The sequence below is a fragment of the Oreochromis aureus genome, linkage group 3 (genome assembly GCF_013358895.1).
Source record: "Oreochromis aureus strain Israel breed Guangdong linkage group 3, ZZ_aureus, whole genome shotgun sequence".
Lineage (NCBI taxonomy): Eukaryota > Metazoa > Chordata > Actinopteri > Cichliformes > Cichlidae > Oreochromis > Oreochromis aureus.
This window is the reverse complement of record NC_052944.1, coordinates 101,677,702-101,696,231: the sequence shown is the minus strand read 5'-3', so window position 1 is coordinate 101,696,231 and position 18,530 is coordinate 101,677,702. Positions and strand designations below refer to the sequence as shown.

General features: G+C 41.8%; 2 protein-coding genes across 3 annotated transcripts in view; one reads left to right on the top strand and one right to left on the bottom strand.

The window, feature by feature from the left end:
- Nucleotides 1–222: 222 nt before the first annotated feature.
- Nucleotides 223–17,118, bottom strand: LOC120434870 (NACHT, LRR and PYD domains-containing protein 12-like). The gene is made up of 7 exons (XM_039603411.1): nucleotides 17,059–17,118; nucleotides 16,126–16,237; nucleotides 4,227–4,269; nucleotides 3,706–3,879; nucleotides 3,287–3,460; nucleotides 2,946–3,119; nucleotides 223–367 (listed from the first exon to the last, which is right to left on the bottom strand). The coding sequence occupies exons 1-7, from the start codon at nucleotides 17,116–17,118 to the stop codon at nucleotides 223–225; spliced, it is 882 nt and encodes a 293-aa protein (XP_039459345.1).
- LOC116312123 (cytidine monophosphate-N-acetylneuraminic acid hydroxylase-like) overlaps nucleotides 17,102–18,530 on the top strand; it is a 34,350-nt gene continuing 32,921 nt past the window's right edge. For both annotated transcript variants that reach the window (XM_031729483.2, XM_039609011.1), the window contains exon 1: nucleotides 17,102–17,175. The gene's annotated coding sequence lies outside the window, so the exon portion shown is untranslated. The remainder of the gene's footprint in view (nucleotides 17,176–18,530) is intronic.

The following is an 18,530-nucleotide window of genomic DNA, read 5'->3' as shown; positions in this document are numbered from 1 at the left end:
CTGGCTGGACCTCGGCAAGATGCTCCGGAGGGACTCGCTGCACAGCTTGGGATACGGTCTACTCGAGTTGTTGGTCAGCTTTTGGATCATTGGAAACGCAAGTTAGGTGGAGTTGGGTGTTCACTTTTGGGAAGTTATTGTGATGGCAGTATGTCTCCGAATCATTTAGATCCTTATCCTTCCATCAGACTGTTTCCTGGTTTTCAGAACTGCTTTGGTCCTTTACTGGATAATGTGGATGTTGCGGGGGTGTCCCTGGAAGGGGCCTCTGGAAAAACTTTGTATAGGCTGCTGGTAAAAACTCTCAAGCAAGGCAAGCTGAATGGACACAATGACACGGTGTGGAGGACCCATCTCTCCTTGGCACCTGACATCAAGCCAGCATGGAGGTCCCTTTATAAGCCTCCCCTCACGAAAAAACATGCAGACTTGCAGTGGAGGATTCTTCATGGCATTGTTGCTGTAAACTCTTTTGTTTCTGTTATTAACGCTGCTGTGGAAGACAAATGTCCATTCTGTGAGCAGAGGGAGACTCTGTTTCACTGTTTTTCTGAATGTGTTCGCTTCTCGGCTCTGTTTGTGCTTCTAAAAGCCATCTTTAGTAGATGTGGGGAAGATTTTACACTGACTATTTTCATTTGTGGTTTTAAATTTACTCATCTTTGGAAGAACAAATGCCAGCTGCTTAATTTTTTATTAGGACAGGCAAAAATGGCAGTGTATATGAGCAGGAAGAGAAAGGTGATAGAAGGGCTGAATGTTGGGGTAGTCCCTGTGTTTGTCAGCATGGTGAAGTCTAGGCTGTTGTTAGAATTTAATTTCTATAAGACAACCTCAGACCTACGTACTTTTTCTCAGGTCTGGGGTTACAGGGGGGCAATCTGTAGTGTGGTGGAGGGGCAATTAGTTTTTGGGCAGGTGTTGATGTAACTTTTTATTGATTTTGTGTTACACTTCAATGTGACAGGTGTGGTAATATGTTGATTATTTCATGAGCAATAAACGTATTTTCTAAAAATCAAAATCTCTCTCTCTCTCGCCGTCATCCTAAAACTTCCCCCTCTTCCTAAACAAACAAATTTCATGTTGCTATATCATTTTTTGATTGGTCGACATGGTGCATTTTTCCACCAACAGGAAAGGGCGGATTTTGGGGTTTTTTGCTCATAAGCAGAGAGTGCTTGCTAGCGCTGCCCTTAGACAGTAAATGTGACAAAACCATTGAGGAAAAAACGCCGCGTATATATTGTTTATTATGACTCTGGTTTTACCTATCAACACAATTTAAAAACTGGTATATATCACCTTGGTGCTTTGTCATCTTTAAGTGGTCATGTGATTGGCTTCCCACGACTAATTTATTCTTCCTCAGTGAAACAGCAGCACTCATGCGATTGTTTTGCACCCTTAGCTCCAGGTGTTGTGCCAAAAAGTGATTGTCTTCCAGAAAGTGATTGCCATCCGCGGGAGCGCGCAGCTGCTTAAAGCCATAGCACCCAGATTAGTTACAGCTACTTCCGTGCAACTGATATAAGATGTGGTAAGCTGAAGACAGCTTCAAATGTCTGTTTGTTGAAAAATAGTAACGCGACCGTACCAAATCCAATTAAGTATTTTGATTTCCATCACACTTCCACTGGATGCCCAGCTAATCTCCTGCTGTGTGATTATCATCAACACAGAACTGGAGGATAAGAGTGTGGTTCAGGGGGTTAGGAAGCTCATCTTGTAACCAGAAGGTTGCTGGTACGATCCCCAGCTCTGTCTGTCTTGGTTGTTGTGTCCTTGGGCAAGACACTTCACCTACCGCCTACTGGTGTTGGCCAGAGGGGCCATGGCGCGATATGGCAGCCTCCCTTCTGTCAGTCTTCCCCAGGGCAGCTGTGGCTACAACTGTAGCTTGCTTCCACAGGTGTGTGAATGAATAGTGGAATAGTAAAGGGTCTTTGAGGGTCTTGAAAAATGCTCTGTAAATGCAATCCATTATTATTATTAAGAGCATCTTTAGGCCTTTAGGCCTGACTGTTTCTAATCCTTCCTCCAGCCTCTCCTTACCAAAGATAATGACTAAATCAGTATTAGCTCAATAACATTTCCTGCGGTTCAATTGTGGACTTTCACTTTTAAACCTTGTGTAAAACGATAAAACCTAAAAGTCTGAGTATTATTCTTTTTGCAAACAGCTCTTGCAGGTTACCCCAGACTTACTAGTTAAAATGATAATAATAATAAAAAAAATAACCTTTCCTTTGAGCAGCTGTTCAGGCTACTAAACTCGTCCCAGAAATAACAAGTGACACCATTAATACCTTTAACAGGTGAAACTGATTTGACCTATAAGGCTACTGTGGTTACTTCTTATCAGGGTTAGTAGGGAAGTCATTTGGATGAAGTAGTTAGTTGTAGGTCGTTAGTACCGGGTGAGTCCCCTCCACCACCTCGGCACCAGAACCCTGTATTATCTACTGGGTAAGACTGCCTGTTTTATCAAACTATGGCCATTACTACTGTGATCATTTGCAGCCCAGTGTGCCACTCTCTCAGCTGGGATGAACCACTGGAGCTCACACAGTCATCCCTTTTTTTCTCTGAAGAAGAAGTGAAATAAATATATTTATTATGCTACGAGTCTAATATTCTTTAAATCAAACTGTAATGAACAAATCAAGCAAGAAGATATGGTGGCTCCAAGTGTTGTAGAAGAAAAGATAAACATCTCATTTTGAGAAGTACTGTGAATAAGCCTAACTCTTTAAATTAGGTAGTACATGAAGTATTTTTTAAATAAACAAAGACATGACTATAACAACTTTTTGAAAGTAATTCAGAGTCCAATTATCCACTCAAATGTAAATAAAAGTTCACTTGACAGCTGTATAAAGGTTACCTGTTTATACAATCAAATATAAATCACATTTTAAATGTGGAAAAGTTTGAATCCTGACCTGAGAGTTTCCACTGCACAGTGTGAACTCTTTAGTCCAGCAGACAGAAGCTTCACTCCTGAATCCTGCAGGTCAGAGTTACTCAGGTCCATCACTCTCAGACTGGAGGACTGGGAGCTAAGAACTGAGGACAGAGTTTCACAGCTTCTCTCTGACAGGTTACAGCCACTCAGTCTGAAGAATAAAAGATAGTCTGTAAAACAAATACTCATGTAGAGTTTGTTAATACATTTCACAACATTAAATCTTGACTTTCTATTTTTAAAGGAAACATTAACATACTAAGACACAACATCATATGGATGAACTTTAATTAATAATTCTAATAATTCTGATCTGACCTCAGAGTATTCAGTTTACAGTTTAAACTTTTTAGTCCAGCAGACAGAAGCTTCACTCCTGAATCCTGCAGCTTTCTGATACTCAGGTCCAGCTCTGTCAGACTAGAGGACTGTGAGCTAAGAACTGAGGACAGAGCTTCACAGTTTTCCTCTGAGAGTTCACAGATGTTAAGTCTGAAGATAAAAACATGAATAAAGATTGTTGTTAAAGTGTAATCTGGGTAAAATAGCTTATTGTCTTGTGCTGAGCAGGTTAGTATAAGTTCACTTTAAGTTAGAAATACTATGAAACAAGGATAACCGGATAAAGTTTACCTTTACTGGTTGAATTGTTGATTATTTTTGTCAGTTGATATAAACAAAAACAAACATCAAACATATAAACAAACAGAACTAAACAGAACACAAATGGATCTGACCTCAGAATATTCAGTTTGGCATGTGGACTCTCCACTGCAGTAGACAGAAGCTTTACTGCTGAAGCCTTCAGGCTGTTGGTACTCAGGTCCAGCTCTCTCAGAATACAGGACTGGGAGCTGACCACCGACAACAAATTTTCACAGCCTTCCTCTGAGACATTACAGCTGCTCAGTCTGAGAATGAAAGGGAAAAAAAGAAAAAGAAAAAAGAACAACATATAATCAACATATAATCAAATAAATTTGATTATATGTTGAACCTCTTTTTTTTTATTTTATTTTAAACCTATGAGACTATGAGTGCTACCAATCCAGTGCACACTATTGGTACCTTGATGGTACATTGTTCAGTGGTACCTCAGGGTAGCTGTTTGATGGATTAGACCCCTGGCCTTATGATCATGATGAATTCACTATTTGTTTTAACATTTCTTTGAAATCAGCATTTCTGATTTATTTCCCATGGTTTTAAGATTTTTATCGATTATAAGATTTTAAGTGATGAGTTCATGTTTACTTACAGAGCTTTGTTGGAGGCTTTGACCACATTCTCAGAAAAGCCTCCTCTGAAGCAGAGTATTTCTTAAAGTCAAACTCATCCAGATCTTTTTCTGATGACAGTAGGATGAAGACCAGAGCTGACCACTGAGCAGGAGACAGTTTATCTGTGGACAGACTTCCTGAACTCAGGGACTGTTGAATCTCCTCCACTAGAGAACGATCATTCAGTTCATTCAGACAGTGGAGCAGATTGATGCTTTTCTCTGCAGACAGATTCTCACTGAGCGTTTCCTTGATGTACTGGACTGTTTCCTGATTGGTCTGTGATCTACTTCCTGTCTGTGTCAGCAGACCTTGTAGGAGAGTCTGATTGGTTTGCAGTGAAAGACCCAGGAGGAAGCGGAGGAACAAGTCCAGGTGTCCATTTGGACTCTGTAAGGCCTTGTTCACAGCACTCTGGTAGAAGTATTTCTCTGCAGATTTAACTTTTTTTTGTGATTCTGGTTTTCCACACAATTCTCTTGTGTCAGAGTTCTTGAAGGTTGTTTGTTGTTCTTCCAGCAGATTGAGTCCAGAGTTGATGAAGGTCAGATGGACATGAAGAGCAGCCAGAAACTCCTGAACACTCAGATGGATGAAGCAGAACACCTTGTCCTGGTACAGTCCTCCCTCTTCTTTAAAGATCTGTGTGAACACTCCTGAGTACACTGAGGCTGCTCTGATATCGATGCCACACTCTGTCAGGTCTGATTCATAGAAGATCAGGTTTCCTTTCTGCAGCTGATCAAAAGCCAGTTTTCCCAGAGACTCAATCATCTTCCTGCTCTCTGGACTCCAGTGTGGTTCTGTCACAGCTCCTCCATCATACTTGACCTTCTTCACTTTGGCCTGAACCACCAGGAAGTGGATGTACATCTCAGTCAGGGTCTTGGGCAGCTCTCCTCCCTCTCTGGTTTCCAGCACATCCTCCAGAACTGTAGCAGTGATCCAGCAGAAGACTGGGATGTGGCACATGATGTGGAGGCTTCGTGATGTCTTGATGTGGGAGATGATCCTGCTGGCCTGCCCCTCATCTCTGAATCTCTTCCTGAAGTACTCCTCCTTCTGTGGATCGGTGAACCCTCTGACCTCTGTCACCATGCCAACACATTTAGGAGGCATTTGATTGGCTGCTGCAGGTCGTGTGGTTATCCAGAGGTGAGCAGAGGGAAGCAGTTTCCCCCTGGTGATGTTTATCAGCAGCACATCCACTGAGGTGGACTTTCTAGGGTCAGTTAGGATTGTAGTTTTGTGGAAGTCCAGAGGAAGTCGACACTCATCCAGACCATCAAAGATGAACACAACCTGGAAGTCTTCAAAGCTGCAGATTCCTGCTTCTTTGGTTTCAGTAAAGAAGTGATGAACAAGTTCCACCAAGCTGAACTTTTCCTCTTTCAGCACATTCAGCTCTCTGAAAGTGAATGGAAATATGAACTGGATGTCCTGGTTGGCTTTGTCTTCAGCCCAGTCCAGGGTGTATTTCTGTGTTAAGACTGTTTTCCCAATGCCAGCCACTCCCTTTGTCAGCACTGTTTTGATTGGTTCATCTCTTCCAGGTGAGGCTTTAAAGATGTCTTCTGGTCTGATTGTTGTTTCTGGTCTGTCTGGTTTCCTGGATGCTGTTTCAACCTGTCTGACCTCATGTTCATCATTGACCTCTGCAGTCCCTCCCTCTGTGATGTAGAGCTCTGTGTAGATCTGATTCAGAAGGGTTGGGTTTCCTGCTTTAGCGATCCCCTCAAACACACACTGGAACTTCTTCTTCAGTGTGGATTTAAGTTTACGATGACAAACTGCAGCTGGAAGTTCTGAATAATAATGATAAAAATGCAACTTCAAAAATCATATTTTACAAAATGCTGATGACAATTTCTGACCCACTGAGAAATGACTGAACACACTGCTGTCACAAGTCCCTCATTTGTCGAGCATCTTAGAACATTGTCTAAGAAATCCTCTTACTCTGCAGACGGTCAGCCAGCTCCTCCTGCTTCATTCTCCTCAGGAAGTTCACTGTGATCTTCACAAATGCCTCTCTGCTGCTCCTCTGCTCATCATCCTCCCTCTGAAACTCCAAGCATTGGGGCTTATTTGGATTCAGAGCCTTCTGCATCTTCTTCAGCTCGTTCTTCACAAAAGTGATGATGTTGTCCTCCAGCAGCTGGAACAGAATACTTTATGAATGACCCACCACTCTGAACTTCAGTCTACACAAAATCCACTTCTTTACGATAAAGGGGCATATCATCCACGATCTCTTCACCAATTGTAACTTTGACTTTATCGGATTAACTGAGACATTCTCCACAACTCCATGATCCCAAAACGTTGACTGTGTTCATATGAATGCAGAGATTTCAGTGGGAGAAACATTTCACTGGTGTTCAGAGCTGAACTATCAACGGGTTGAGAATCGAAGCCAGAAACCTGGAGATGTTTCAGGTGACTGAGATGATTGTACAGACAACTGGTCTGAAAGGTTCACTCTGTTTACACATACAGATCAGTATTTAAGGTTTGACTCTCATCATCCACTGGAGCACAAACTGGGCGTCATCAGGACGCAACAACACAGAACAAACACCATCCCCACAGACACAGCAGCCAGGGAGGCAGAAGAACTTCACATCAAGAAGGTCCTGAGTAAATGTGAACGCTGGTTTGAGGGCGGAGTCAGGGAGGCCATTTATGTGAAAAGGGAAAGACCAACTCTGAATGGAGGAGGGGCCTAAGGGTACATCTGTCACCATCTTACAATGCTGTGATTGCAGCCATTCCCCAACTCTCTGTGAATGGGACTCATGGCCATTGATCAGTGGTTGTTGATCAATGGTCCTGACAATATGCGTACTGATCATCAATGAACTGACCTCACAGTCCATTGTTCCTTCAGTGGGCTGGTTTCAGTCATTATACAAATGTACTGTTTACAACCTGCAGTCAGCTGAGACTGAAAAAGTCACTTGATAATGATGAAACGTTTCTCCCACTGAAAACATCCAGATGAACAGAATCAACCTTTTTGGGATTTACTCACCTGGATGATTGAGCATCAAGACACAACTCTGTGACTTTTCTCAGTTGAATAAATCCTCTTCTCCAGGTTTGTTTACATCTACCAGCCCTGTGGCTCTGCCCAGGGACAATAATCTATGTGAGAGGTGGAAAGTCATACAGGTGTCTGCTCCTGCCTTCAGTTATTTTTAATTTACTGTGTCAACTGGCTGAACCTACTCCAGCTGTCTACCATCCCCCTAAACTCAACAATGACTTAGTGATCTATCCATTCTCTGACCAAACACATCCTGCTGCAGGATGTTAACATAGCAGCACACTGATGATCCCACTCACTGTGAACAACACATTTGGACCTGATTTGCAGCTCTGGTTTACACGTGAACTTTGACTGCTGTCACCAACTTGAGAGGCTCTACAGAAAAACTGGACTTGTCCACAAACAGATGTATAAAAATCATAAACTACATTACAAGGACAGCATTGCTCAATCAACTCTAATTACTATGGCCATGTTATCTCTTCTAATTAAGGTACAGACACTCAAACTTGCTGCTTTCAGTGAGAAGTCAAATGGCTGAATATGAGCTGGAAGTCAGCTGCTGAGAGTCCTCCTCCTTCTCATGGGGTTTACTTTCTCTACTACTTTCACTATAAACACGCCCCTTTCATGCACCTGCAGAGGGCCACCAAGAATTGGAGCTGTCTTAAACAAATCCACTTGGATAGTTAGCTTTAGATGATTTTCTCAGTATGACTGTAGGATTTTGAGTTATTCATTAGATTTATTTAAACTCTTATATTGTGCACAAGTGTTGAACGACCCATAATTCCTCATAAGAGAAGCCAGACTTTCAGCTAGTTTTTCTTTTTGAAGTGCTCTGCAGGCTTTATGAAGGTGTGTCAAAGTTGTTCTTTGGACATTGGCTGCTTTTTAAATCATTTTCAGTCCTCGTACAGGAACATTCTTCAAGCTAAATCCAAGTGTGTTAGACCAGAGTTAACTTGATAGATATGTGTGGGTATTGTGAATACATGAAAATAATAATTAGAATGTAATGTGTTAAATTTTCTTAGATGAGAAGGTCCAGCAGTAGATCAGATAATTAGGAAAGGATTTGTCTGTGTGTTTCAGTTTGGCTTAGCTTTAGGCCTGAGAGTGTGTGTAATTGTTTAGAGAGAAAGGAATTTATGGACACTGGGGGTCTGGTGTCATAAAAGGAGTCAGGAAGCTTCAGCTGGGGGTTGCTGATGCTGATGCTTGTACCTTTAATAAAAGTTCATAATTGTCATAACTTGGAAGTAGGTTTGCTGGAGACTCTCCACCTGATCTGTAAATGTAAGACAACAAAAGCCAATGGCCCAGTGGATGCAGAGTGGGAGTCTCAGTGTTTGTAATATGTTAACTCTGTTTTCTATGTTTTGTAGAGGAATTTGGTGTAGCTTGGGTGAGGAGATTACTTTTATACCCCCCAGGAAGTCATGTATACAGAGACACACACACACAGTGCCTTGACTGTTACGACACACCCATACCTACATGCACACAGTCACTCACGTGCACTCACATAGACACACAGGTACGCGCACACACAGGCGCTCACGTGCTCGTGCATACACACAGACACACAAAGTTTGCAGCACACCGTGGTTTCTTTTTCTTTGATGGGTCACTTCTTCAAAACTGTGTTTCACAAACAAAGCAGTGAAGATCTGCAGAGGGACACCGGCCTTGCACGGCCTTCTAGAAGATGCATACTTAAATGAAGATGAATAAAGGTTTTTGTGAAAATGACTACTGAGTCCAGTGCCGTCTCTGGATGCCCGAGGAATAAAAAGAACCGGGGTAAAACTGATTTCGTAACAGTGTGTAACTCTTAGAAGCGGTTTGGCTGGTTTTTATGGGGGCTCGGTCTTGAGAAAGTGAGCAAACCACAGTCTTAGTAACACACCCTGAACTGCACACTTTAACAAACAGCATGAGATTTCTTATAGGGCGATCGCCTTGTAATCGGAAGGTTGCTGGTTCGAGCCCCAGCTCGGACACTCTCGGTCGTTGTGTCCTTGGGCAAGACACTTCACCCGTTGCCTACTGGTGGTGGAAAGAAGGGCCAATGGCGCGATATGGCAGTCTCGCTTCTGTCAGTCTGCCCCAGGCAGTTGTGGTTTGCCTCTAACAGTGAGTGAATGGGTGGATGACCGGGTGTGTAAAGCGCTTTGGGGTCCCTAGGGGGGACTAGTAAACGCGCTATACAAATAAAGCCATTTACCATTTTAACAGTAATCTAAAAATCCTGTGAGTCATTGTTATTAAGCACAAACACATCTATGGCCCCGTTTCCATTAGTACCTGATCAGATCGACTCACCACAGGTTGCAACGACTGGACTGGATACACTGGTTTCCATTACAGTTGAGGACCACCTAAGGTGGTCATCTCAATACAGCCCAGTGTCAACTCACATCATTAGTAAGTGCTAATGCTGCTAATTTTCATCATATCTGTTATTTACAAAGTTATTGAAGAAACAGTTATTCAGCTTCATTCCCACTGATCTCGACTACAAACTGTTTCACTTTGGTTTTTGTTTAAAGCCTCGATGTTTAAAACGTTTCACTGTGATCACATTTGACCGTCTGATTTCAAAGTTTGTTTCTTTTGGTCATTTAGTCCACAGAGTCCTTGGTGTTCTGAAAGGGACCTATAAATAAATGTATTATTATTAATATTAATAATAAAAGTAGTTGTTGTGCATGTACAGACCATAAATATGGAGTCCAGCTGTGTTTGATGCTGCTGGGCAGACTGACCACTGGGAACCTCTGAGCTCTGCTGGTCCACTCTGTGGAGGAACCATGGACACACACACACACACACACACACACACACACACACACACACACACACACACACACACACACACACACACACACACACACACACACACACACACACACACACAAATGAAGCCACTTTCATTATTAAAATGTGAATTTAGCCCCTAAAAGCTGTGTTCAGTCAGTTTTGCTGCTTCCCTGTGTCGGACCTCACGTATGTGCTTCTGAAAGAACCATTAAAAATCCCCGTAAACACTTTTAAACCTGTGAAAAACCTTTCTGGAACAGTTTAAGCTGTTATATGTTGAACTCTTGGCTGACATCATATTAAATGCTGTGGATTCAGAATCTGATGTCACTCAAGTTTACATCTGTGTGAAGGCAGACGAGTCAGTACTTTTGGTAATACAGTGTAAAGTTGCACTGATTGATTTCCATGAACAGCACTGTGGTTCAGTGTTGTCCTGATGGAGTCTGATTCACAGCAGCCAGTATGATCCAGGCTTTAGCTGCTGGGTCTCTGTGTGACCTCTCAGACTGTTTAACAGATCAGACACAAAGAGAATCAGAGCAGCTCTGTTCTTTAAAGACAAACATGAACCCACTCAGGTCACACTTTCCCCACAGATATGAGCATCACTGTCCTCAAACAGCAAATGACCAAGTCTAACATTTTGATCTTTTCTCTTTCATTGTTTTCTTTTTAATGAATCTTTGTAACAATCTGAGGATGTTTCAGGTCAGATTTATCCAGGAAACACAAACATGTAAAGGAGTCATCACAGCTCTCTGACCTCATTGGTACAGGTTCAGCACGGAAGGCTGGAACGTCACCTTTGGACCAGTCACTCCTCACAGACGGACAGCTGGACCCTGCAGACTGTGACCTCTGACCTCTGCAGACACAAACATGATAAAGTCATTGAAGCAGCTGTGATCACACAGACTGCAGATAATGCAGCTGTTTCCTGTCAGTAACAGTCCTCTTAGATTAGAGTTCAGCTTTTTAGGCAAGGCAAGGAGAGTTTATTTATATAGCACAATTCAACAACAAGGTGATTCAAAGTGCTTTACAGAGACATTAAAAACAAAAACAAATAAAAAGCATGATTTAAAATTGATTAAAACAAGCAAACAAGCAAACAAACAAACAAACAAACAAACAAACAAACAAAACAGTATATAAAATCAAAACAGTAGATAAAATCAGTAGTTAAAATGTAAGTTTTAGAATTTAAGCTTAAAAGTAAAACAGTGTGGATTTGGTGCTTGATTCAAATGCAGCTGAAAACAGGTGAGTCTTCAACCTGGATTTAAATGAACTGAGTGTTTCAGCTGATCTGAGGCTTTCTGGGAGTTTGTTCCAGATATAAGGAGCATAAAAGCTGAATGCAGCTTCTCCATGTCTGGTTCTGACTCTGGGAACTGATAACAGACTGGATCCAGATGACCTGAGGGATCTGGAAGGTTCATACTGGGTCAGGAGGTCACTGATGTATTTTGATCCTAAACCATTCAGAGCTTTATAGACCAGCATCAGAACTTTAAAGTCTATCCTCTGACGGACAGGCAGCCAGTGGAAAGACCTTAGCGCTGGACTGATGTGGTCCACTTTTTTGGTCTTAGTGAGGACTCAAGCAGCAGAGTTCTGAATGAGCTGTAGTTGTCTGACTGATTTTTTAGGTAGACCTGTAAAGATGCTGTTACAGTGATCACGCCTACTAAAGATGAATGCATGGACTAGTTTTTCCAGGTCCTGTTGAGACATCAGATCTTTTATCCTTGATATATTCTTGAGGTGATAGTAAACTGATTTTGTTATTGTCTTAATGTGTTTTTCTAAGTTTAGGTCTGCATCCATCACTACACCCAAATGTCTGGTCTGGTTTGTGGTTTTTAGGTGTATAGATTGAAGTTCTCTGGTAACCTGTAATCATTTTTCTTCGGCACCAAAGACTATTACTTCAGTTTTGTTTTTGTTTAGCTGAAGAAAATTGTGGCACAACCAGTCATTAATTTCCTCAGTGCATTTACCAAGAGCCTGTACAGGGCCTCGGTCTCCTGGTGACATTGTGATATATATTTGTGTGTCATCTGCATAGCTATGTGTCAAGAGATGTATTCTTAAACACTTCTTCAGTTGAGAATCAGAGAGGAGAACACACAGTTTTACTTGCAGCAAGGGCAGTCACAGAGCACTCGCACTGAGAGTGAGGGCTCTGAGACTCGCAGCTCTGAGACTGCCCTGGTCTTTATTTATACATCAGTGGGTGTTTGTTCCTTACATTGGAATGTGGATGTGTATATGTATGTGTGTGTGTGTCAAAGTGTGACCCCATAAACGACTTCCCCACACCTGCTGGTCTGGAAAGTCCAACAGTTCATTTAAATAAAAAAGCACTTAGACTAAACCTGACATAGCTACGTTTATCCTACCATGAAATTGGAAAGGAAGGTATGACCTCTGCATTTCCCCAAGATGTGGGTGTGAATGCCAGTGCTCTCTTGAATGCACACAAAGTTGTTACAGACCTCCTAGGATGAGACATTCTTTCAACATGCCATCAACTACATCTAAACACAAATGATTACATACAGGATTCTACCATAAGTAAACTTATATTATTAAAAGATTACACTGACTACTAAGTAATAATTGTATATTGACACTATGATAGTTTATTTTGTTGTTCTTTATAATCTGTGCCAGTGGGAGCATATAAATGTTAAACAGAAGGGGTCCCAAGATGGAACCTTGGGGAACTCCACATGTGATACTTGTCTGCTCTGATGTGAAGTTACCTATTGATACAAAGTATTTCCTGTTTTCTAAGTATGTTTTGAACCAGTTTAGTACAGTTCCTGAAAGACCTGTCCAGTTCACCAGTCGTTTGAGTAATATGTTGTGGTCAACTGTATCAAATGCTGCACTGAGATCCAGTACTATGGTCAACACTGTTGTTTTAATATGTGCTATATAAATAAATTTTGATTTGATTTGATTTGGTGTCTCAGGAAAGCACTCTGAATCCACTCTGACCTCAACTTCTGGCCTCCGCTTGCCACCTTTCATTGAAAATAGTTAGAACACAAACAAGCACCTCCCATTGTAAAACCCCCCTATGGTTACAAAAGACACTATGTGTGTATGTGTGTGCACGTGTAAGCACGTGTATGCATGTGCAAGAATGTGCGTGTGTGCATGTATGTATGTGCGAGAATGTGTGTGTGGGTATGTGTATGTGTTGGAGTGTGTGGGTTTGTGTGCATGAGTTTGAGTGTATGTTTGTGTTTGTGTGTGCGTTTCTGTGACCTCCTGCCCACAAAAGTATCATAAAAGCATGAAGTTTACTGAGCAACAAACAGAACCCTCACATAGATGTCCCTAATAAAACACTTCAGCCTCCCCCACCAACAAACTGGCTGGAGAGGTGGTCAGAGACAAAGGAATGTCTTTGATCCAGCTGCTTGAACTAAGACTTACAAATTTAAGTAACACAGTGACAACATTTAACAATGTGACTCCAACAGGAAACATCTTCAAGAAACTTAGAGAAGTCCAGACGCTTTTCTTTCCAGGCTCCTTAGATGGAAGGATTTTGACAAGCACAGAAGTGTTTAAGAAAAATGAAATATATTAATAAATCTTCTTAATAGAGTCTGTTTATTCTTTAGGCTGGAAGTAAGCGGCTGTGAAATTAGACAATCTAGCCTTCGCTATATCCTCGCCCTTCCGCGTTTTTCTGGTCGCTAGCACCAGAGCACGATCCGCAATGAATCCTGGCATATGGTGAGCCACAAAGGATACACCCGACCCATCCTTCAAATCTAGGGAAAAGGAGGACACAGTTGTTGCCGCATTTGGAGGACTCTTCGATTATCTCAGGACAAACTTTTGATCACTCTTGTGTTTGAAGACAAATCCACATCATTATAGATTATTGATTGGCTGGAATCAAACAGATTGATGAACATTAATTTATGTGGCAGTTCCAACTGCTGCTCACAAATTTGATAACAAGGAGAAGTCAGTTCCACGCTGACAGGCGAAGACAAGGAAGACGCTCATCTTTGCACGTTGGCCTCGTCAGTTATGTGACCACATTTCTGTTTGGACTCAAACTGATAAGAGTGCTTTAGCTGCAGGGCAGGTGTGTCACACAACGATGCTGCACAGCATTATTGTTCAGGTGTGAGTCAGACTCTTAGTATGTTTACAGTCCTGTTTAATAATATGTTATTAGTGTTGATGATTCACAAAGATCAGGAACTGTGCTGCAAGCAGTAACTAGTTTTTCTAGTTTGGTGGTTCCATGGATGATCATTAAAATCTCATTAAAAACACCTCTGATTTGCATGAACATTATGTGAAACAGAGAAGAGAGCTGATGCTGACTCTCTTCATAAAAGCACAACTATTCCTTCATGTCTGTGGGAATTATTTGATTCTGTAGTGTGAGAAACTTTGTGATGTCTGAATTATGCTCTGTCATTAAAGTCTAGACTATTCATTTTTAGAGGTAGGACTCACAAGACACCTAATAATACAGTATCATCACTATTCCTCATTTATGATTTCATATTATATCAATTTTTAACATTTTGCAGTTGAGTATTACAGTAATATGCTTTCATGTTTTTACAGTGCCATGATCTCTGAGTGTCACTTATGAATGTCAGTGAAACATATAAGTTAAAATGAGGATTTTTCTCTTCATTTTTTCTTTCAGTGCTGTATAAAACGTTTCTAGAGGCTAGTGTCATGCTGCTGCTGTAACAATGTGAATTTCTCAACTTTGGGACTAAAAAGGCTTGTCAGCGGTTCAAACTGGGTGGTGAGCACCCCATTTTCATTGAAATGAATGGGCTGTTTCATAAAATGTAAAAATGTGCTTTACTTTGCAAGATTTCATCATTTTATGGTGGATTTAGTAGACTGTAAAAAGAGTCTACTAGCTTTCACTGTTTGGGATCAGTGTGTTTCAACTGGCAGCTACAACAAGGTTTCATTTCAACACTGAACTTCACTCTGACTAGGCTAACCAGTTTGAAAGCAAATATACACAATGATGAAGGACAGGAAAGAGAGAGGAGAGGATTATACCCCTTATGTCAAACATGGATTTATGGCCCTCTGTCAAATGATTTAAGATTTAGGAAGTAATAAAAGAAGTACTAAAAGTTAATGTCATAACTTTTGTAATTATCATAAAATTATGATATTTCATAACTCGGTAATATTCAAAAATCATATGCACCTGCAAAATATGATAATGAAAACATGGTGATGGACTAGGATGTTTGAGATTTTTTGCCATTGTCATTTTGTGCCAAAAACTCAAGTTTTTAGAAAAAAAGTTTACTATCCCTCCATCAATCCATCTTCTTATCTGTGGCTGGGTCGCGGGGGGCAGCAGCAGAGAAGCCCAGACCTCCCTCTACCCAGCCACCTCCTCTAGCTTGTCCAGTGGAACACCAAGGTGTTTCCAGGTTTAAGCACGCTGGATTCTTTCCAGCGTCCTCCCCCGCCACCTGATCCAACTCCAACTTTTTTATTTAATTTAATAACTGTACAATACTCTGTATATAGTAACTATTGTCCTTAATGTAAATATGTAAGAAAAATTGTGTATGTTTCTGTTCTGTGTCCTGTGTACTCTTTGTTTGTATATGTGTCTTTTTGGCTGCTGTTACAACCAAATTTCCCCTTGTGGGACAATTAAAGGATTATTCTATTCTATTCTATTCTATTCACCACCTGGTGGTGACCAGTTGACAGCTCAGCCCCTCTCTTTACCCGAGTGTCCAGAACATATGGCCACAGGTCTGGTGATATGATTACAAAATCAATCATCAACCTTCAGTCTAGAGTGTCCTGGTGCCAAGTGCACTTATGGACACTCTTATGGTCGAACATGGTGTTCATTATGGCCAAACTGTAGTTTGCACAGAAGTCCAATAACAAAACACCACTCTGGTTCAGATCAGGGAGGCCATTCCTCCCAATCACGCCCCTCCAGGTCTCACTGTAATTGCCCACATGAGCACTGAAGTCTCCCAGTAGGCCAACAGAGTCTCCAGGTGGTGCACCCTCCAGCACCCCACCCAGAGACGCTAAAAAGGCTGGGTGCTCTGAACTCTGAACTCGGCACATAAGCACAGATGAAAGTCAGGACCCGTTCCCCAACCTAAACGCGCAGGGAACAAATCCTCCAACGTACAGGCAGCAAGCCGAGGGGATACTGAGACAGAGTACAGTCCCTCTCCAGGACACTGGTTCCAGAGCCCAACTATATCTAGCCAGCTCCTTCCCCACCAGAAAGGTAACATTCCATGTCCCAATTTCCAGTCTTGGTAGCTAGCCTCTGCTCCTGTCCTCTGCCCGTCACACAATGCACCCGACCCCTACAGCGCCTCCTGCAAGTGGCAAGCCTGCAGGAAGATGGGCCCATGGACTAAGGCCCGGCCACCAGACGCTCACCCTTGGACATCCTCCCTGGGCCTGGCTCAAGGGCGGGGCCCCGGTAACCCTATCCCAGCCAGGGTAAACTGTTCCCTCTGTGATATTCTCATAAGGGTCTTCTGAATCGGTCTTTGTCTGGTGCCTCACCCAGGACCAATTTGCTAAGGGAGACCCTACCAGGCAAAAGCCCGAGACAACATAGCCCCTGGGATCACTGCGACACACAAACCCTTCCACCATGATATGGTAAGGATTTGCGCAGTTGATTTTTATTATTATTGCTTATTTATTATTGTCTGTGAAGGTTCTCAGTCATCCAGGTCATCGTAGTCAAAGGAATTTGCAAATGGTTTAAATGGTTAAATTACCTCCTTGACGTGCCTTTAAGTTCTCCTGAAGCCTGGTAATGAACTAATCATTTGATTCAGGTGTGTTGACCCAGGGTGATATTTAAAATCTGCAAATGAACTCGACTGTTCATGTCAAGCCCCTCCCACCTGTCCAGCTTCAGGTGGAGTCCCGCCTCCTTCCAGGAAGCAGCTCACCTGTGCGTCCATGATTAGTATCCAGGTGTGGAGTGTAGCTTGTTGTTCGTGTCTGTGTTTGAAGAAACTGTAAGTTTGCTTTGTTTCATCCTTTTAACAGTTTTTCTTTAGGAACTTTACTGTTTGTTCAGCTCATGTTTGATTTCTTCACATAACAAACTGTGTGTGTTTGTATTTCCGGCCTCTCCATTAAAGTCATTCTGTAATGTTTTCCTGGCTAACATCAGCTTTGTGCAGCTTAGTTCAGCATTAGTTCTTCATCTGTGATGCAGAAGCAGAGTAAGTTGATGGTCAGCAGCTGAACTCAGAGTCGTTGTTGCTGTGGATCCACTTATTGATGACTGAAGGCAGCTTTTCCTGCCTCCATCAGTCTGTGGAGGAGGCAGAGAGGAGAGACTCAAAGCTCCGGGTCTTTATATTCACTTTGTAGATTATACTGTGTCACAAACTGTTGGATCTCCTCCAACAGGATGTCATGATGTTTCCACGCAGACAGAGAGTCTTGTGACTCAGACTGTGCTGTTGCACAGCAGATCCAGTTTGAACAGTTTTAAAAGCTGAGAGACTCACTTTATGTCCCTGTGTATAAAACAAATATAACTTGAAAGTTTTTGGTGTTCAACTAAAATTACAAAACCTGCTTCTGGGTCTGATCAGAAATCAATAGCCTTTGCTGTAATAAAATCCAATAAAAGTTGATTTCATAATTTTTCATGTAAAACTAATTAACAGGCACTTGATAGATTTCAAAAGAAAGAATCTGAAAACAAAACGTTTTAAAAGAGTATTGTGTCGTGTAGGTGGTCATCAAAATAGAAGTCAAGTCAGTCAAGTCAAGTTTATTTATAAAGCACATTTAAAAACAACCAAGGCTGACCAAAGTGCTGTACAATAAAATACAAATATAAAATACTATAAAACACAGGTACATAAAATACCTCACTGATAAAACAATAAATTAAAACAATAGGTTAAACCTTGCTAAAAGCCAATGAAAAGAGGTGAGTTTTAAGAGCAGTTTTAAAAGTTCCTAGGCTTGTGGAGAATCTGATGTGAGGGGGTAAACTGTTCCACTGTCTGGGTGCAACCACAGCAAAAGCCCTCTCTCCCCTAGTCTTTAATCTGTACCTGGGAACATCTAAAAGCATCAAGTCTGCTGACCTCAAAGATCTCCTGGGGCAGTAAATGCTAAGAAGCTCTGCCAGGTAAGGAGGTGCAGTACCATTAAGAACCTTAAAAACCAGCAGTAAAATTTTAAAATCAATCCTAAAAGCAACTGGGAGCCAGTGGAGAGAGCAGAGGACCGGAGTGATGTGGTCTCTCTTTTTGGAACCGGTCAGCATGCGAGCAGCAGCGTTCTGCACCAGTTGGAGGCGATGCAGACAGGAACGAAAACAGAACTGAACAATTTTCAATAACAAACC

Bases quoted from the DNA above. Each gene is read 5' to 3' on its own strand.
- LOC120434870 (XM_039603411.1), bottom strand. From the start codon at position 17,118: ATGGACGCACAGGTGAGCTGCTTCCTGGAAGGAGGCGGGACTCCACCT. The intron at 3,461-3,705 runs GTCAGATCCATT...TTTTATCTTCAG, and splicing joins GCCAAACTGAATATTCTGAG to ACTTAACATCTGTGAACTCT. The intron at 368-2,945 runs GTCAGGATTCAA...GCTTGATGTCAG, and splicing joins TGTGCAGTGGAAACTCTCAG to GTGCCAAGGAGAGATGGGTC.